Raw genomic sequence first — 20,790 nt, forward strand, 5'->3', positions numbered from 1 at the left:
GCAGAAGCTGGGGCTGCCCTGGAGGGAGAAGGAAGGCCCTTCTCTTTGGGGCACTTGGGCTTTCCAGGGTGAGATGTGCTTCCACCCTGGAGGTAGCTTGTCCCGACACCGTACCTGAGATTGAGCACGAAACCTCAAGATGTGCCTGTGGAGTGGTGGGGAGTACATCAGGGAGGGCTGGAGGTCATTTGCTGCCCAGAGGAGGGGCTGCTGGCCTGGGGCAGGAGTGAGGGTAAGGTGGGCACAACAGTGGCTGAACCACAGAGCCCCCACCCCCGGGCCAGCCCCACAGAAGTAAAAACCTATGTCCCAAGGAAGACGTGCTCAGAATATTCTCAGGGCTGTGAGCGTGCACGCAGACAGGAAGCACTGCGAGTGCAGTAGGGAGGTGTGGATACAAGACGGCTTCTGCAGGGGAATCCGCTGGGAGACAGGAGTGAGGGCAGCAGAGCGGCCTGACCGATGCCTGAGTTCCATTTCTCCGAGACAAAAGCTGACCACACCATGGGTGGGAACAGACACCAGAGAGGTGATTGCCACATGCACACGGGGGGATGGGCCTGACTGGGGCAAAGAGAAGGTTTCTCAGGCTGCAGAATGGACCCCTGTACCCACAGGCACCTGACTTTTAATGAAGTAAAATGACATAAAAAGAGAGAGAACTTGGTTTCTCAGTCACACCAGCCACCTGTGGCCCACGGCTACCAGGGTGGAGGGTTACGTATGGGACAGTTCAGAGCCTGTGGAGAGTTCTCCTGGGCTACAGGGGACGAGGGTGACAGAGTGCTCTGTGTTGATGGGGGAGTTGATTACACATGTGTTTGTGTGTCAGACTGACTGAACCGTTTTCATTTCACTGTACATAATTGTACCTTGATTTAAAAAAATGACCAGGTGCCCTGACCCGTTTGGCTCAGTGGATAGAGCGTCGACCTGCGGACTGAAGGGTCCCAGGTTCGATTCCGGTCAAGGGCATGTACCTTGGTTGCGGGCACATCCCCAGTGGGCGGTGTGCAGGAGGCAGCTGATGGACGTTTCTCTCTCATCGATGTTTCTAACTCTCTATTCCTTTCTGTAAAAAAAATCAATAAAATACATTTTTAATAAATGACCAGGTCCTCTTGGCAGGAGGAGTGAGAGTTTATTTAATCCAGCAGGTGATGCACAGGCCTGCCCCCTGGGGACTTATCATTTCCATCGTGGGTGGTCCGCCATCCGGCCGCCACGAGTGGTTCCTGTGGTCCTGCCATCTGTGGACGCATCCATTTCAGTAGTGGGTGCCCCACTGTCTGCCGCCTGTGGATTGTCCATTTCTGCAGCGGGTGCCCTATGGTCCTGCTGCCCGTGGGTGTGTTGGTGGCACTCACAGGCAGAGCTCTGCATCTCAGTACCTCCTTCATGCTGGTGTGAGTGGTGCCAGGCTGTGCAATCCGCTCTTCCATCAGCTGCCGGTATCACAGAGGGCCTGCAGGGTGTCTGGAAAAGGGCTGTGGAGATCTTCAGCTTGGTGGGGGAGGCCCCAGATCCAGGAGCACCGCTGGGTGGGAGATCCTAGGGGGCCAACACCCATGGCTTCTGAATGCACCATCAGCGTCAATGATCGGCTGTCTCTTAGCACAGAGGTACCCACGCTCACTCAGGCCGGGGCTGTGCATGCTCTGTCCTCTTCCTCCTCAGGGAGCCCAGTCCCTCCTTATTCTGGACGGTGTGGTGTGGGGTGTCCCCGGCCCAGGTCCAGAGCAGCCCCTGAGTCCTTGCTTATCTGGGTGCTGGCTAGCTGGGGTCCAGGTGGGAAGGCCTGTTTCTCCTTCCTTGTTTGGTGAGACTGAGGAAACGGCAGCTTTATTAATGCCTCAGCCAGAACTCCTGGGGCGTCTTCTTATTCAGCATCTCCTCTCCCCTGGGAGGGCTGAGCCCCGAGAAGATGGGGCAAGGCTTCTGTGTCCCTCAGACCCACGTTATGATACTTGTACTTGGTGAGTCCTACTCCAAGTAACTCAGTTCCATCCAGCCCTGGTGAGAGCAACCGGGGACAGAAACAAACCTGCTCTCTGAAGTAGGAAGCGGACCCTATCATGTTTCCCACTCCAGTCTCCACAATCTTCCAGGCCTCCTCCTGGCCTGAGGCACAAAGCCCGTGCCCTTGAGCTCTTGAGCGCCTGCCGCCTGGTTGGCTCAGAGAACATTTCCTCATTGCACAGTCCTGCTAGGGTCTGGATTTCTCCGGCTCCTTCCTCTCACCCCATGGGGCCCTGCACTGCGGCCACACCAGCCTCCCTACACACTTCCTCTGTCTCCTGCCCAGGGCTTTCTCCCACTCACCCCGACTGCCACACCGAGCACCCTCTCTCCCCTGCAGACCCTGCTCCTTGCCCCTCGGCAGGCAGCATGCATGCAGTTCCATCTTATTTACTTCACCAGCTGCAGATGGAGGCTGGAGAGGGGGAAGCTTCTCCTTGGAAGTCCTGAATGCAGGGTTTCACCTGTATGACGTCCTGTCAGCCCATGCCCTCCTACCCAAACCCCTCAACAGCCTGTGTGTTCCCACCATTCCTGGGCACCCTCCCTTCCTCCAGATCATGTGCATTTCTCAGGGGTCAACCCTGTCTTCTCCAAGCGTGCCAACCCACCCTGCAGTCAGATGTCCCATTGAAGCCGAGCTTCCTTCCCATAGGTGCCAGCCCCGGGTCCCGGAACCCAGTACTTCCAAACCAGACTTCTGGTCCCTTGCATGTCCCCACCCTGATGTTCCAGAGCACTCCCCATCCTGTCCATTATTTGCTCGAAAGCCACAAAACAGCCATGACTTCGTGCCAGACACCACAGGCCTCCCCTCACCTCCATCTGAATCTGTCTCCCTGGTGTGGTGTGCAACGGCGGGGCTGACTCATTCATTCACTTGTTGTGAACCCCTGGGCCAGGCCTGACTCTCAACTGCCTCGTAGTCCCAGGACCCCAAAGTTTCCGGAAAAGCCAGCCCTCTGCTCTCACCTAACGGTTCAGTCTCTCTTGGAAGCCTCCTGGCACCCGCTCCTGGCTCTCCTGCACCCTTGCCCTGCATGGATGGGCTGTCTCCACTATTCCCCTGAGACCCCTGTGCCAACCTGGCACGTGGCTTCCCGATGGACAAGCCGGGACCAAGTGGACAGATGGCAGGATGCCCTGAGGTCAGCTGTCTGCCCTCGGAAGCAATCCGTTGGTTAGGGTGAGGCCTCCAGGCTGAGAAGTGGGCCTGGCCTGGCCTGGCTCCAGGACAGGGCAGGGCTGGGTGGGCAAGAGGAGGCAGTGGTGGGAGACAGTCTGTAGCTAACCTGCACACCCCCTGCCTCTCTTGGCCACCTCGGACACAGAGAACCGTAAAGAGAATGTGCCGTGCCCAGAGCCCTGCTTCTCCTCGCCACCTCCACTTCCTGTCCAGTCCGCGCAGTCAGTTTTTACGACACCCAGCTACCATATGCCTCGTGCCGGCCCCGGGGACTGCGCAGCCTGTGTAGACTCTGTGTGAATGGCTCTGCCTGCCCAGACTGAGGTTTGCGTCTGTTTCTGAAGCGTGGTGTCCCCACTTCTGACCCCACCTGGCAAGAAGCAGGTGCTGGGGGCTCCACACCAAGGGCTAGGGACCCAAATCCTCTTTGTGGCACATCCACCAGGCTGCGTGCCCACCCTCACTGGGCACTAGTGGGATTGACCGGAAACCACAGCACCAGGGGTGGGGGCGACACCCCCTGCAGCGATGGCGAGATGCAGGTGAGAGGCCCCGGGAGCCGTGTGGCTGGCTGATTGTCCATCAGGAAGCCAGGTGGGGAGAGGAGCCGCGGTGGCTCCGGCTTCCTCAGCAGCTTCCACGGGCCTCCTGTTGGGGAGCCCGTCTCTCACTAGAAGGAAAATTCACGTCGATGTTGACTTAGAATCTCAGACAGAAAGACAAGAGGACTCCATCTCTCTGTCCTTGCCAGCCTCAAGGGGCTGGCCCCTGCCAGATGTGAGGCCGGGATGTATTCTGTGTGGGGGTACAGGAGGGGCAAGGCACTCACCCCAGAACCCCACAGCTCCCACACCTCCCACAGAGCCTGCACCACCTCGGCCCTTCCCATCTTCCTTCTTTCCTGCAAGCCAGGGCCAGGGCAGAAAGATTGGGCCCACCCTGCTTCCTTCACACCCCAGGACTCTGCTCTAGGGGAAAGAGAGGGTCTCTCAAGTTAGTAGCCTCTCCCCAGTTCATTTCTGGGGGTGCTAAATCAGCTCCCACCTGCCTCCACCGGGCTCTCCTCTGGGCAGGCCCGGGCTCGTCACCTCCCTGAGCGAGGCCAGGGTGCCAATGGCCGCCAGCCCAGATGCCGCTCCAGCTGCTCCAGCCTCCACCAACCCCAGCAGGATCCCTCTCCCACCCCTTGCATTTCTTGAATTACCTCCAGGAAGGTTTTTCTGCTCAAGAACCAGGTGACCAAGGGGGTCTGGGCGATGCAGACCCTGTTTGAGGAAGACTGAGAGCAGGGGATAGAGCTGGGGGGGGCGTGGTGGTGGTGCTTGGGGGTGTCCCTTTCTACAAGGGCAGGGGGTGTTGAGCAGGAGGAGGGTAGGGGAGGGCCGAGAGGGCTAATTGGGCCACCAAATGTTGGCTAGGTCTTGAAGGATAAATTGAGCCATTACAAAATCATATAAAAAAATCCAAATACATTCACTAACCTTATGTGAGCGTATCATTTCACAACATCTACATTATCAAATCTTTGCACGGTACACCTGAACCTCACACAATGCCATGTGTCACCTGAATCTCAATGAAGCTGGGAAAGCATCCACACTGCATGCACCCAGGACCCAGATTTCTCACCGAGGAGAAAGTAGATGTCCCTAGGCAATCAAGACTTGGAAACCAGGGTCTATAACTCCCTCCCCCCCGCCTCCCCCACACACTTCCAGGTGGAAGTGGGAGGCTCTGGGCTGGGGCTGAGGGCTGGATGGGAAGGTGGGGAGCAGCCTCCACCTGCAGCAGTGGCTGTCTGGGGCTCAGCCTCCTGGGACTCCCATGCACTGGCCTCTCCTAAGGACTAGAGGCAGCACAGAATGGGACGGGGCAGGAAAAAACATCCACAGAGACTGGTGACGTCGGCCACGGGCTCTCCATCCTGACAAACGTGCCCCTAATATAAGATGTGAGCACGAGGGGAAGTGGACAAGCGTGGGAATGGGTGGAAGAATTCACCTTGAACCAGAGAAGACGCCGTGATGAGGAAGCAGCAGACTGGCTGCAGCCGCAGCACAAGCCTGTGATTCGGGAGCGAGCGTGTGTCTCTTTGTTGAGCCGACGCCTGGGCTGAGAGTGCCCGCGCGTGCTGTGCTCTCTGGCCGCACCGCCGTCTGAGATGAACGTGTCTGCTTTCTTCGGGTGACTTGGGCTCAGAAACTGCCAACAGTGCTGCAGTTTGCGTGTTCATGGCTGAAGGTGAGCCCAAGTGCGGGCCGCGGTGGGTGCAAATAGAGGTGCCATCTCCTGTCCCAGGGGCTGGCACTGAGGCTGCTCCGAGTGTTTGTGGGGAGTTGCGTGCTGTGGGAGGGCAGGGCGTGGCTCCCCCTGCCTCACCACCCACTGAGTTCAGACTCTAATGTGACCCCAAGAGCCCCCACCCTGCTGCCCAGACTGTGACAGACAGCGGATCACAATAGCTGTATCGGCAGGACCTGTGGTGGAGAGCGGACGTCAATCAGGACCCACCACGAGTTGTTTTCACAGCACAGCCTCCAGCTGGGGGTGAAGTCAGCGCCCCCTGGAGCTTCTGAGGCTCCAAGATGGAGGGGCCAGAAAGTGGCCCCTAGGAGCTACAAGCCACCAGACCGGCAGCTGCCAGTACATGGAGACCGGGTGCCCTCACCACAAGGTCCTGAGTTTGACGGCTAGGTGAGGTTGGGAGCATGTTCTTCCCAGACTGGCCACTTTGATTTTGGCGTCATGAGACCCTGAGCAAGAAACCCAGACGAGCCACCCCACTTCTGACCTGCAGATCGTGGACTAATGAATGGGTGTCACCTGAAGCACTGAGTCTGGCCACGTGTTACACGGTGCAGACTGGTGTACCCTGACTCCTCCTCTGCTCACAGGCGCTTCTCTCTCCGACCCTGAGACAGAACCTCAGGGCTGATAGGCCTTCCGTGTGCAGCTTGAGGGTCCCTGCCAGCGCGGCTTCACCAGCCAGTCACCAAGATCTTTAGATAGCTCTTCCAGCTCCCCACCTCAGCCAGCACTCCTCTCCCCACGGCCCGGTGCCCCTCTCTCGGAGGGCGGTTACTGCTTCCTTCCAAACCCCTGGCATTGCTCGGGCCTCTGTCTGCAGTTAGCCTCTGCCCAACCCCTGATTTGGCCCAGCTGCCCTGTCACTGTCACCTCAGCCCGGCCCACTATGCGACTCCCTTCAACCTGCACAAACTATGGAGGTGGCTCCCAGGACCCTCTGTACTGGGAGGCCATGGCTCAGAGGAAGACACTGGCCAACAGAGAGCTGCCTTCTCACCATGTCCTCCTCTGGCAGAGAGAACGAGTTCTGGCCTCTTCCTCTCCTCTCAGGACAGTGATCGTATCTCCTAACATATCTCATTGGGGGTCAGAGCTTCAACATGTGGATTTGGAGGACACGGACATGTAGTCCAGACAAAGAGTACGGTGTACATCATATTAGTAAACAAAACCCACCAGCCACCACTATACTCATATGGCCCATTTCCATCATGGAACCGTCATCAAGGGCGGGACCCGTGTGGTGGCCCCTGCCCGTCCCCTGGCTGGTTGACTTTGCCTGCAGCTAGGGACCTTTTTGTGCTTTGGTTTCCCCAGCTGACACACCAGGTGGCTGGGTGAGCTCGGGGTCCTCCCAGGGTGGCCCCTGACTTGACAGCGTGCCCACCACAGGACCTGTTAGAAACCCGAGTTCCCTGAACCTGCTGAGTCAGAAACTTGCCCTGGGAAAGGGGTTCTGATTCTGGGTCACTGAGGGTGTGTCCAGCTCTGAGTCTGGGGTTGCAACGCCTCCCTGTTGGCAAGGAGACCCCTTGAGAGGCCTCTTCAAGTCCAAACCCATAAGTCTGGCAGCCAAGGTTTCCCTCTGGTTTCTGCTTCCGGACCCCAAGGCTTCTGGGGATGTCCAATGCCACCTTTGAGAATGTGGGTTCAGCCAGACCCAGGAAGGCAGCATCTGATCCAGGTCAGGAGTGGGACCAGACCTGACCCCTTACCCCCTACAGCCCCATCCATCTCCACGAGGCGGCCATTCACTTCCCTCCAGCCCAGTGACCCAGAACCAGAGATGAGCAGGTGACCAGGGCCAAGCCCACATGTCCCCTCAGAGGCACCAACAGGAGGAGGCGGAGCCAGTGGTGAATGTTCTGAAGCCACGTCATGGGAAGAGCGATGCCTGGCGGGAAGTGACAGCCTGCTGCCCAGCCTGAGGAGACAAACTGGAGTCTCTGTCCGGCAGGAATGAGAGGGGCTCTTGGGAGGGGCCTCAGTCAACCCCGGAGCCCACGCTGAGCTCTCACCTGGAGCCTGGGCGGCAGGTTAGTCCTCCAGTCTCCCCTGAGCCCCTGACGCGCTGCACAGGAATGCCAACTGGGGTCACTCACAGGAGAAATGACTGTCCAGGTGAGCACTGGCGGTGGGACCCTGAAATCTATTACCCCCTTTTTTAATCCAGATCACAGCAAGGTCTTGACCCTGCCTCAGGGGTACCACGTATTTCCTCCTCCTCGTGGCCTTTGCTACAAAAGGATGTTTCAGCCGATGGCCGCCTTGGGGGTTGGCCAGCCCTGCCCTGATGGCCCCTGGGACATGAGGGCCTGCCCGTCCTGGGGAGAGGGCTGAAGGCCACCTGCCCTCGCTTCACCCATTTCCTCTACTTGCTCCTGGCCACGTGATTCACCCCTGCATTTCCTTTCCTCTGCCAACCCTGAGGTGCAGGATGGCATCCCAGGAGGTGCCCACACCTTAGCAGAATTTTAGCTGTCCAGCTGGACATCACACCCTGATGTCCCACAGGGCTCTCAAAATCAGTGTCCCACACTGAACGCACCCCCAGATGTGTCAGTCTTCCTCCCCCAGCCCCCGGAGTTCCGAGCCTTTACCCTGGATCCCAGCTCAGGAGAGACCCTCCCTGCAGGAGTGACCACACAGCAGAAAGGGCCCACAGTCAGACATGGCACCTCCACTCCGCAGACCTGAGTAACTGCTACACCATCACTCAGAAGGCCCAGAGATTCCAAAAATGCTCAACGGGCGAGGCAAGCCTTAAAACGCAGAGCGCAAGCTGCTCCCTGCAGTTCTTACAACCAGGAAAAACGTGTGAGGGAAATGAAAGGAACCCGCAGCATTAAGTCGGTGAGACGGCAAACCTGTCTTTTTTCCAAGGTGGGGGTGTCACCTTCAGCCCAGAACACACCACGTGCGAAGTGGCCCCTAGGCTCAGTTCCGCTTGTGGCTGGGGCCGCGGGCACCACGGCCGGCCCGCTAGCGCTGGTGGTTTCCCTCCCTCCTTCCGCGCTCACTCCCGTTGAACAGACACTGCAGAGGCTGGGCGCCCTGCCAGGCTGTCTTACTCGGAACAGAGGCGGCACTGGCTGTGACATGCAGGGGAGCAGGCTGTCCAGAACCCAGTCTGGCTGGTGGCCCTCACCGTGTGGACTTTACCATGATTTTGTGGAGGGGCCAGCGGACAGAAGAGGCTCTGGGCAGAGGCATACATCCCCAGGCAGAGACGCTGGCCCCGGGCACTGTCCAGGCGGGTCTGGATGGGCGGCCGGATCTCAGGTGAGCATTTGGCGGGCTCTGTAGGCGGGGCCTCGGGTGGGCCTGGAGGGCAGGATGTGGGCCGCGTTCTATCTGAGGCTCCCAGAGGGAGGTGAGCGGTGGGGACGTGGGTCCTTGTACCTTGGCGGCCCTAGGGCACATTCCGCCCCACATCAATCGGCCACCTCTCCCAGGAAGCACCCTGCGCCCCGGCCCCGCTGTCTGCTTGCCTGTCCCACTGAGGCTCTCCACCTTTCTGCACGGCCTCCCCGGTCTGGGCCATGAGGTGCCTCTCCCAGAGGGCAAAGCCGTGCCTTCTCTTGTCCTTTGAGGGCGCAGAGCAGGCACAGAGCTCTGCCTCGGTCCCGGGAGAGCAAGGAGGTCCAGTGGCCTCTGCTGTCCACCCCGTGGGGTCTCTGGCAAGAAGGGTCCTGGTTTGTGCAGGGGCCTCCTCCTTGAGGACGCACGAGGCCTCCAGAGCAGCTGTCCTGTCTTCTAAGACCAGAGCCTTTCCACAGGAGGAAGAGGGTCCTGTCCTGAGGTCGGAGGCCCGTGTGTGGCTGGCTGCCCTGAGGGTTGCTGGCTGCCTAGCTTGATGGACGGGCTCGGCTCCTCTGGGTGGAACTGTTCAAGAGCCACAAGGAGCCGAGGCTCCCTCATGGGGGCAGACCTGCCTGAGAAAGAACCTCCAGGTTCTGCACACCGAGGGGACCCCAGGGAAGGCAGCACGCCCCCTCTCGCTCTCTTACACTTGGGAGACCCTGCCCTCAGAGCCTGAGCACCTTCTCCCCAGGGAGGGCCAATGGGAGAGGGGTCCCCGGACCCACCCCTCCCTGCCCAGTGCATGACCCTGCCTGTAGCCCTCCCAGCACTCCCGACCCACCGGGCCAGAAAGCATTACTGACACATACTTTGAGCAAGTCCCAGCAGGTGGGCAGAAGCTCGAGTGCCTGCGGCCAAGCATTTGCCCGCTTCCCTGGGCGGCAGCGGCGGCGGCACGTTTTTGTCTGGGAAGGAATGTGGAAGCGCCAAAGCATTAAACACCTCCAGGGTGTCACCTGTGGAGGCTTGGAGGGAGACCGAGGTAGCGCTCCCCAGTGAGTCATGGGCACCCAGCCCCAGAATGGGGAGCTCAGAGGGTTCTGTAAAAACATTCAGCTACGTCCTCATGTCCCTCGGCTCAGGCCACCTCATGTGGCTTGCTTTTCATGGGAAAGATTCCACTGGTTCATTCATTCATTTGTTCATTCAACAAAACCTCACCAGCAATTTCAGGGGTACAGGGTGAAAAGGGGGGAAGAATGAACCCCCTCATGGGATTTCACAGCGGTGATGCAGGGACAGTCCTGTGACCGTTTCACAAAGGGAGGGAGATTGAACTGGGCGCGGGCAGCCCGGCTGGGGTCTCTTTCCCCGCAACCTGAGACCCAGTCAGCTCAAGTCCAACCCAGCGTGGGTGCGCCGGGCAGGCTGTCTGCTGTCTGTGCCGGGGCTTCTCTGCAAGATGCGCTCAGTACAGTGCCTGTCTGACACAAACAAGCTACTCAGACTGCAGACTGCACTGGTGGTGTTTGGGGAAATGACCAGGAGGGCTGTCAGCGGCAGTGGTGAGCACCAGGTGTCCACGGGCCCACGCGGCAGCAGGCTGTCCCTTTCCACGCCTCCAGGGATGGGCAGCCCACCGCCTCCCAGCACCAGCACTGGGACTGCTCTCAGATTCAGGGAGCCTTTCCCACTCGGAGCCAAAATCCACCTCCTGGCGCCCTGCAGTTTCTGGCCCCCACCTCTCGGGCCCCACACAGCAGTGTGGGCTCCAAACACTCCTTAGCCCTCCCACCACCCTTAAAAAGGGCAAATACGAGGCCTCACATTTGGTTCAAAAATCCAAATGCAGAGCTGGGTGGTGAAGCAAAAGGGCGTTTGTCCCTGGGGCTGCCTGCTGCAGGGGACTCTGGGCTCCAGGCAGACAGACGCTTTTCAAACTCGCTCGAGAACAGCTTGCATTTTGAGTTTTCTTTTTAAACTCCTAATCCATTATAAAATACCTGGAAATGCGGCAGTGCAGGCACTGCCAGGGCCCAAGCACATTAAAAAAAAAAATGTTTTTTATTGATTTCAGAGAAAGGAAGGGAGGAGAGATAGAAATCTCAATGATCATCAGCTGCCTCCTGCATGCCCCCTACTGGGGATTGAGCCTGAAACCTGGGCATGTGCCCTGAGGGGAATCAAACTGTGACTTCCTGGTTCATGGGTGGAGATGCTCAACCACTGGGCCACACCAGCAGCTCCACACGTATTTTTAAAAAATATTTTTATTGATTTTTAGAGAGAGAGGAAGGGAGAGGAAGAGAGAAACATCAATGATGAGAGAGAATCATTGATTGGGTGCCTCCTGCACGCCCCCTACTGGGGATCGAGCCCGCAACCCGGGCTTGTGCCCTTGATCAGAATCGAACCCAGGACCTTTCAGTCCTTAGGCCATAGGCCGACGCTCTCTCCACTGAGCCAAACCAGCTAGGGCCCCACACACGTATTTTTAATTTCTGTTCTCATTTCTTCATGGACAACCTGTGGACCGCCCTCTCCGATAACTGACACTTCCATGGACAGGTGTACATCCCGGCCCTGCTTGTCTGTCCTGGGCCACACCTGAGGGCAGGACCCGGCGCTTCCATCCTGAGGCTGGAGACCTGCACAGGGTACCCGCCATGAAGAGTATAATTTGCAGCCTCTCCGAGACTGCTCCTCCTCTATGCATCCATCCTGTTCTCCTGACACAAAGGGTTCTAGCAAGTTTATGCAAATAAAACAGAAAACCACTTCATAAAAATTGATAACAAGCCCAGCAAAATGGAGGGCAGCCAATCTGGGAGAAGCTGCCACACCCAGGCCCCAGAAAGAGGCCTGAGTGCTTGGGTGGCTAAGTCAGAGGGTCGGATGCCAGTCGGTTTGTGAGGGGTCAAGATGAGGGAGAGCTGACTTGGTGTTGTATGAACCAGTGTTCTGGCCACATGGATTCTGTCTGTGGCCATTTCTGACATTGCCCCTCAGGACAAGGATGTCCGTTGGTGGTTCTGTGCAGAACACTGTTCCTAGTGCCCCACGATCCTGCAACACTGGGGTGTCAGCTGGTGCTGGGATTTCTCTAGCTTTATAAGCTAGCTACCACCATCAGCAGCCTCAGGGGTGCAGAGACAGACAGAGGCGGGGGGAGGGGTGGGAGAGAGAGAGAGAGAGAGAGAGAGAGAGAGAGAGAGAGAGAGAGAGAAGGAAGGATTGGAGAGAGACAGCGGGCAGGGCCACCCTGGGAGGGCACATGGATGCAGCTCACAGAGTCAGGGCAGTTCCGGAATCTTGCCCACTTGGCCCTGCTGTTTAAGAAGCCTGAGTCTTGCCCAGCCCTTCTCCTCCTCTCCTCCCCCTCTTTCTCCCCCTCTTTGCCCATGCTGTGAGGCTGAGGGTCCTGGGCAACGCCTCCACAACTCTCCTTCACCTGCTCCTGAACTCAACACGCATATTCACCCCATAAACAGTGGGGCCCACTGAGGGAGGCCTATGTCTCACCCTCAGAATGAGAAGACCCATGTGCCAGGAGTCTGTGGGGCCAGAATGAGGGAGGGCCACCACAGAGGGGGTTTCGGAAGGTGAGGGCAGGTGAGGGCCTTCCTTGGGGGCTAGAAGGAGCGGGAGGGCTGGCCACATGCTCCTGGTTGGTGCCTACATGCCCAGGAGTGGCAGGGCCTGGCGGGGTCTGGGGAGGAAGATGAGAGGCCGAAGAGTGGGAGAAGGCTGGACTCAGCCACACTGCACAGCTCAGCTGGGGGGCCATCTGCTCCAGGGCATGGCCTCTGTGCTGGGGAGCCTGCAGTCCAGCAGGGGCTAGTGAGGGGCCAGGCAGCTGGAAGGGGGTCCCTACAGGGAAAGGGGGGGCGGGCAGGCTGCCTGTGCAGGTGAAATCAGGGCAGTAGCTCTGAGAAGTAAGGGTGGGATTGGCCTGGAGGGCAGGAGGGTGAGGATGGAGGCAGAAGATGGTCTCCAGGGCCCTGGCTATGCTACTGGGGGGTGGGAAGTGGAAGGAAGGCGCCCAAAGCACAACAGGAATCACCTTGCCCACGGGAGGGGGGTGCGCTCTCTACAGGGCTCTGTGTCCCCTAGACCCGATGCCTCTCCTGTGTTCCCAGGGGGCCTCCACTTAACTCTGGTTCTTTAGGAACGCAGCCTGGTGAGGGGAGGGAGCGCTGGCCAGGGGTGTCAGGTGCCCAGGCCCCTCCCTTCTCTGGGCTCCCACCTTCACCTGTCACAGGAGCACATGCTTCGGCAGGGCTCCCAGCTCTCAGCGTTCTGCTCTCAGGACCATTTCACCTTTGGACCTGGGGCCTCCGGCATTGAACAACACTCTGAGATGGTCCGGGGAGCCTGTGCCCTCCAGGCCCGCACAGGCTGCTGCTGCTCCTGTCCCTCCTCCTCCCCCGCCCCCCCCCCCCACCACCACCACCAAGAGCCACACCAACTTCAAAAGCCTAATTACTCCCGACTTGGGCTGTTTCCTGGCTATTTCTCAGGTGAGGAAGTCCCCATCACTTTCACTTTTACATGCGAGCTGCTGGGGTGGGGAGAAGGAATGGGACAGGAACTTCCTTTTGGGCAGGAAGGGTGAAACAGAACCGCCAATTAGGGAGGCTGGGCGTGAAGGTGAGAAGCTATAAAGGGAGGGTCCCTCAGGCCCCCGTGTGGGCTGCGGGCAGGAGAAGGGAGGAGCCACCTGTGGGAGCTCGGGGCAGGTGGGGCTGAACATAGAGGCTTTTCCTGCTGTCACCCCCATCTTTTCATGAGCCCTTCTCTGTTCTGCTTGTGTGCCCTGTGGGGAGACAGCACCCCTCCTGTATCCAGCTGGCCTGGGAGCAGAGAGGAGGAGGGGGGATCAGTGGTCCCCAGGAGCCCTGAGGTTGTGTCCACCCGATACACTTCTTCTCAGGAAAACAGAGAATCACTGAGTGTGCAAACAAAGTGGGGTTCCATGACACCCCTACCCTCGGCGGGCCACAGGCTGCCCTGCACTCTTGCTTGGGTGGGTGCCTAGTGGTAGCTCCTGGGGGAGAGGACCCCCTGCGTTGATCTGGAGAAGGCCAGGTTAGGGTCCATTTGGACAGGACACACATGGCCCAGGTGAAAAGAGCGACGCACGTGTGTTGTCGGGGGGGGTGGGGGTGGGGGGCAAGGCTACGGTCCCGCGGGCTCAACAGGACGAAGCTCTCACTGCGTGGGGCAGGCAAGAGGCGGGTGACAGGGCCCTTCTTTACGAGAGGAGCGCGAGGGTGAAGGCGCTTCCTCCTGCGCCCAGGAATGCAGCGGCGGTTCTAATTAGAAGCCGGCGAGGGAGCTGGCGGCCGCGGGCCCTCTGGACGCGCTCCCTGGCTCCCCCCACGGCTGGTGGGGCAAGCGTCAGTGTCCCCGCGTCGGAGGCACGCTCGCCGCAGCCCGCGCTCGGGGGGCACCGGAGCTGCAGGTGACACGCGGGTGCGGGGCGCACGGGGGTCTCTCCCAGGCGCATCCCCGCCGCTCTACCGCCCATCCCAGGCCCCCGGACCCGCCCCATCCACCCTGCCGCTCCGCCCCGCCTGGCTGCGCCTGGACCGTAGTTCCCACCCCGGGCGCCCCCACTCCTGAACAATCTCGAAGAGAAAAATTATTATCGGATTAGATGTACTTGGGCTCGCTGGGTCTCCCCCTTCCCCTCGGCGTAATTATTATAATTCCAGGCAAGCCGTCGGAGAGGGTTCCTGGGAGGGTGTGTGCAGAGCGCGCAAGTGTGTGGGGAGGCTTCTCTCCGACTCTGGGTCTCTTCCAACGGCGCGCCCGGCCCCTCGGCGCCCGCTTTCCCCGCAGGGGGCTTGGGGCGACCCTGGCGGTGAAGGCCCGGCCTAACCAGATGCCAGGAGGGAGGGTAACCCTGAGCGTCCTCCCCCGCCCCCCCATGTGTGCTGTGATCTCTCGGGATCCTTCTCTCCGTTCGTCTGCACTTCCATGACCAGGTTTAGGTCGGTCTCACAGGGATGTGCCTTGTCTGGGGCAGAGGACAGAGCGCCCTAGCCTTCTCCGAGGTGGGGTCCAGGGCCTCTCACTCAGGGAAACCTCAAACTCGATGCTCACTCCCTCTGCACCTCTCGGCCACTCCTTCGGGCGATGGGAGTCCAGGCAGACGGCTCACAGACAGGGCCCCTCGGGACCCTCTCGCCGGGAGAGCGGAGGGAGGCACGGAGCGCCTGGCACCGGCCCCACTGCGCCTGCCGCTCCTGGCCAGTCCCCGCTGCTGTCTTTACGTAACTGCGCTGCCCCGAGCTGTTCGGTCTTGTCTCAACGACTTTGTTTTAAGGTGTGTGTGTGTGTGTGTGTGTGTGTGTGTGTGTGAGCGAGACACGGTCCTTAAGAAAAATCTCTGGCGAATTTCTCCCTCCCAGCTCGCCCTCCCCGCTTCCTTTGGACTCAGGCTGCCCAGACGTTCGTGACATCTGTGCGGACCCTTTTCCCGCCTCTCTCCAGCCCACCGTTCGCCTCGTCTCCCGCCGGGGCCCCTCTTGGCCCGGGGATCAATGTCCCCGGAAGCTCCGCCACCCGCATCCCAGCCCTGGCCCGAACAGGTCAAAAGAGGCCGCCCCGGGAAACAGCCGGGTGCCCACGGCCCGCGGAATCCAAGGGGTAGGGCGCGGGCCCCGGGCCACTGCGGGCCCTGCCCGAGGGGATGGCGGCTGGGGGCGCACAGAGGCCGCGGCGAACGCGAGAAAGGCTCACTCACCACCAGATCGGGTAGCTGCCCAACGCCTGCTCCACGCCGCAGAGGAATAAGAAGTACCCAAGCGGGGCCATCGCGGGGAGGCAGAGCGCGGGCGCCAGGCGGGCCGGGGCCCTGGAAGCTGGCGGGCGGCGGCGCTGGGTCTTCTTGCGGCCGCAGGGTGTGCGGGGTGCGCGGGTGCTCGCGGGTGTGCGGGCTCCGAGGGCGGCGCTGCGCCAGGTGGGCCGGCGGCGGGGCGGCGGGCCCCGGCCCAAGGCAGCGCGGGACGGCGGGGGCGGGGCAGCGCCGCGGGGGGCGCCCGCCGGGGCCCTGGCCGGGGCGGGGCAGGGAGGGCCGGGCTGGGGGCGGGCGGGGCTCTGGGAACTGGCGCTACGAAGGCGCTGGCCCCTCCCGCGGCCGCGGGATGCGCAGGGTGCGCTGGAGGCACCCAGGGTTCAGGAATTGCTGTCAGATGCGGGGGGTGGGGGTGGGGGAGATGATGGGGAGGGAACTAACGCCTGCCGACCAACCTGGACGGCGTGGTCGGCAACCATCCTCTCCGAGCTCCCGGGCCGCGCCTTGCGTTTGGAGCCCCGCGCGCCCTGCGCTCACCGTGGGACGCGCTGTCCTGCTTTCGCTCCTGCTCCTGCTGTGTCTCGCGCTCTGTCCCTTGCCTTCATGGTGGCCGGCTGCCGCTCCCTTCCATCCATCTCTCTGCCAGTTCTTCCGAGGCCGGCCCTGCAAGCCGCGCCTTGCTGGTCCGCTGGGATCCGGGCTGCCCGAGCAGCTCAGCCGACGGAGATGGGCTGGGCTGGGAACGGCCGGCCCTGGGGACGGCGGCTGAGTGGGCGCCCAGGGTGCAACCACGTATCTGAAGGTTAAGATTGGGAAACAGGTGGTGACGCCCCCATTTTCTCCCCACACCCCACCAGGAAAGAGAACGCGGGATCTCCTGGTATTTTGAGGTGACGCGCGCAGCGAAGCAGCTGCGCCCTGAGCTCTGGGGCCTCGCATCGCCGGGTCTGACAGGGCCCAGAAGGGATTTCTGACGACGGAGGTAAGCCTTACGGTTCTGCTGACGGGGGAGGGGGGACCAGAAAGGGAAAGTGACTGATCCAAGATCTCAGGGAGTGGCTCTCTAGCTCCCCAGCTTGCAGTCCATGGTGTGGCTGTCTGCATATTCATCTGTAGCCCAGGGAGACACAGGAGCTGTTATTTGGGGAGGAGAGGGGAGAGGTCAGCCCTCACACAGTTTTCCCAGGCGCACATGATAATAACAGGTGAGATGCTTGCGCCCCTGGGAGACTGGTCAGTTTCAATGATGCTGTGAGGGGAGCAGAGCCGGAATTCGTGTCATTGTTTGGGGGCTGCGTCTGGAAATCCTAAGCCGGGCTCTGCCATGATGCCGCTTTTCCTATGACCGCTGCTCAGACAACCTCTGAGTTGGGTCACACGGTACCGTGTGGTCTGCAGAATGTGTCGGCCCCATAGAGGGGTCCCCCAGAGAGGCCCCAGTTCAGGGGCGGCTCGATGTCCCTTCAGATTTAGCACTGGCTGGAGACCCAGAGGCAGGGTTCACCCCCAGCATGCTGCCCGGTCATCTGCAAAGGGAGCCCTGTGGTCACCTGGCACTTGCCTCAGGAGCCCTTTCCCAATGGGGAGCAAAGCCTTTGCATTTCCAGGAAAGCTCTTTTCCCTTCACCAGCTTTGGGATCCAGTTTTGTCTACGCATGCTCCTCCCTACACCCCTCCTCTGAGTCAACGAATGCCCCCCCTCCCCCCACTGAGGGAAGGAGAAGGGATTCTGGAATGAGATGGGTGGGCAGGAGGGAGCTAGATTGTCCTCTGGACTTCCACTCTCTCTCAGAGAAAACTCCGCCCAATTATCAAATTACTGGGGACCTGGGCTGTGGGAGTGGGACGGGAGCCACCTGCAGCTCCTACCCCTGCCTCCGCAGGTGCTCGGCCTGCCTGGGATTCGAGCTTCGATGAGGAGCCCCCAGACACAGGGGTGGATCCATACACAGGGGCGGCCATCCCACATCCCACCGGGATGGAGCAGGTAGGTCTTGCCTCTTCAGTCCTCCATCCTGCCCCTCATCTGCTCGGGCCCTCTAGGCTCCCCCTGCGGCGGGTGGCGGCGCTGGGTCTCTTCTCTTTCCTGGGCTTTGCCGTCCGTGGTGCTAGGTGGTGGGGAGGGAAGAGGGAGTGAAAGGTGAACGCTGCCACTCCCAGGTGAAGCCTCCCTGTTCTGGAGAGTTACATGAAGACACGCATCATAGCAAGCCTCCCAGAGAGCACCGGCCAGGGAAGCTCTTCCTTCACCCCATGTTCTAGGAGCCGTCGAAGCCCTTGAGTCTGTTCCCTGCAAGCCCAGGAGCATGGGCGAGGCCATCCCGGGGGTGGTGTGGAGAGGAACACAGGTGCAGGAAAGGGAAGTGTCCACTACCGTGGGGTGGTGAGGTTCTTCCCCGCTCCCTTACTTTCAGCTGGAAGTTCTGTACCCTGACTGGAAGAGAGAGACAGCCGCCCCCCCCCCCCCCCCCCCGCAACCCCCTCCATGTCTGCTTGTGCCTCTGCCTGGCCCTGGCCACTTCCCTCTCAACTAAGCTTCCCTTTCAACTAAGCTGCTGAAGGTGAAGTCCTTCCTGGCAGCGCCCTCTGCTGTCGTCCCGAGGGAGTTTCCCTGACCTACCCAGGGCCTCAGGTCTGATTCCGCAACTTTCCCGCTTTGTGGATGACTCCCGAGGAAAGATCCTGTTTTTGCACCGCTGCAGACGGGAAGAGGCCCATGGGGGCGGCTTTCTTTCCAGAATAGGCCCTGAGGGGAAAGAAGGTTTGGTCCCAGGAGCTCTGGGTGGCCCCTGCTGGGGTCAGGGTGGTGAGGACCTGGTGTGGGGGCAGTTTGCTATCTGAGGTGTTGAGCTCCTACCTGTGGTGGTGTTGAAATCCTTCATGGCAGGTATCAGGCGGAATTTTGTAGTGGTATTTCTTGTATTGGGGAGGGGGACGCCAGGCTTTCAGATACTAATTGCCTAATCCTTAACTTCCTTCTTTTCCATAAAGAAGTTGGGGAGGCAGGAACGGATGTGGGCCACCAGGGGCTGGAGGTGGGAAGCCCATAGCTATGTCCTCAGAGGGACCAAGTGCAGACAGGATGGGGGTCTCATCAGAAGCAGGTGTGTTCTTCCTGCCCCTTCTGGAAGCTTTCCTCACCTTCTCTCTCTCTCTCTCTCTCTCTCTCTCTCTCTCTCTCTCTCTCTCTCTCTGTGTGTGTGTGTGAGAGAGAGAGAGACTCTGGGGCACCTGCTCCTCAGGGGTGGGGTCCTTGCACTCCCAGACAGAGGGCTCAGGCTTTCTGTCCATGCTCAGTCATCTTTTCAGAGTGGCCCAGGCCAAAAGACATACCTGACAGTTTTTTTTAAAAAAAAATATATCTTTTTTTATTGATTTCAGAGAGGGAGAGGGAGATAGAAACATCAATGATGAGAGAGAATCATTGATCAGCTGCCTCCTGTACACCCCATCTTGGGGATTTAGCCCGCAACCCAGGCATGTGCCCTGACCAGGAATCGATCTGTGATCTCCTGGTTTGTAGGTCGACAACCATTGAGCCACACTGGCTGGGCCATACCTGACAGTTTTGTTTAGAAAGTCATTAGGTCCAAAAACCATAATAATGAGTAGTTCTTTAAAAAAAACTTACACTAGTTAAAAGAATACTGTTTTTATTTCATTCTCTTATAACTGCAGTTACTTACCAATGGGAAGCTATGCCCGCACAGTTGGCAAGAAAACCTTACTTTCTGTTCCTTGTGGATTTTCACTGGTACGTGTTTTTTTTTTGTTTTTATCACAGCATCAGCCAGAAGGCCAGCTTCATAGCGATATGATAACTTCCAAAGGGATATGGCCCATCCCAGCTAAAATACAGCTACCTAGAGCCAGTAGGTGTCTTTCCTGCAGATGACAATATTGCTGTGTCTCCTGTGAGTGTGCACTGCCTTAGGGATTTGCTGCAACGGCCCGGGGTGCCTTGGCACACAGTTTGGCAACCATGGCTCTAACACAAGTAGCTGGGAGTGGCCCCCAGATGCATGGTCCATTTCAGCTGCTCTGCCTCCCCATCTCTCCCCTGATCTCACATGTACCTCTTGGAGACCCCTACTGCACATCTAATCTGGTTGTGTGTTTCTGGATCTTTCCATTGGCCTATACCCTTTTTTCTTAGTTTGTGGGCATATTGTGTTTTAAGAGCCTCTCCTTTCTAGCCCTGGTCAATTTTTATGGCTTCCAGAAGGTTTTCCTTATAAAGGCAGGCTGTTGGATCCGATGACTTCTCCAAGCCCTTTGAGACAGTGACAACACATGCTCTGGGTTCTGGGCCCTGCCCGGTGCTGTGGTCCCTGATCTCACTTGGAACCCCTGAAGCATCTGTTTCCCGGTGGGCAGAGGTTCTTCACATCCCCAGAGGGAAGTGAGGCAGGATGGGGTCTCAGTCTCTGGGGATTAGGTGCTTCCCACGGTCTGAATACCAGAGGCGGGACTTGAAGTTTATGAGGCCATGTGGTGGAAGACCCTGTACATGGAGAAAAGCCAGGTCAGGATGTAAGGGTGCGGTGGGGTCAAGTGCACTCATCTTTCTGAGCTGCCCGGTGGATAGAGAGTGAGGCCCTTTCCATTCTTGAGAACGAGTCCACCTGTCTCAAGATATCCCACAGCAAATGCCCCTCTTGCAGTCACCATTTCTAACTACCCCTGAGAGCTCCATTTTGATTTTGATAGGACGCTCTGAATAGACCCTGTGGCAATGACTGGACTCTTAGGTCAGCCCCTCCTTGTATGAGAAAGTAGGCTCCGAGCGAGTGGCAGAGACTGAGGGGTTAATGGGTGAGACCTCTGTTTCTGGACCCCACCCTCCAGAGACCCTCCACGTTAGCCTGTGCCTCCGGATGTCATGTGGGAGGCTGTCACAGGCACCCCGGGAATAAGACTGTGTGCATCCCCAGCGCACAGCCCTAGCTCAAGTGGCTTTCTGTTGCATGATCTTCCATTCCCTGCTCCAGAAGGTGCAGCCATAAGACTCTGAATCTATGATTCTCAGAACGCTTAGCAGTATAAGAGAACAGAATTTGAGGATAAAAATTAACATCGTGGAGTTCTGGAATCCTGGACTCTCATCACAGGACCGTAGATTAGTTTTCTGGAGGCTCAGCTCCCAGGGGGCCTTGCAATCTTGGCTCTGTGG

General features: G+C 59.1%; 1 protein-coding gene across 1 annotated transcript in view; it reads right to left on the minus strand.

Moving 5' to 3' along the window:
- WNT3A (Wnt family member 3A) overlaps positions 1-15,637 on the minus strand; it is a gene marked incomplete at both ends in the record, with an annotated part of 52,327 nt that extends 36,690 nt beyond the window's left edge. Inside the window, one exon of the mRNA XM_079773162.1 lies at positions 15,567-15,637. Within this exon, the coding sequence (XP_079629288.1) occupies positions 15,567-15,637 (71 nt within the window). The remainder of the gene's footprint in view (positions 1-15,566) is intronic.
- Between the last annotated feature and the right edge of the window lie 5,153 nt (positions 15,638-20,790).

Source organism: Cnephaeus nilssonii (genome assembly GCF_951640355.1).
Source record: "Cnephaeus nilssonii genome assembly, chromosome: 5".
NCBI lineage: Eukaryota > Metazoa > Chordata > Mammalia > Chiroptera > Vespertilionidae > Cnephaeus > Cnephaeus nilssonii.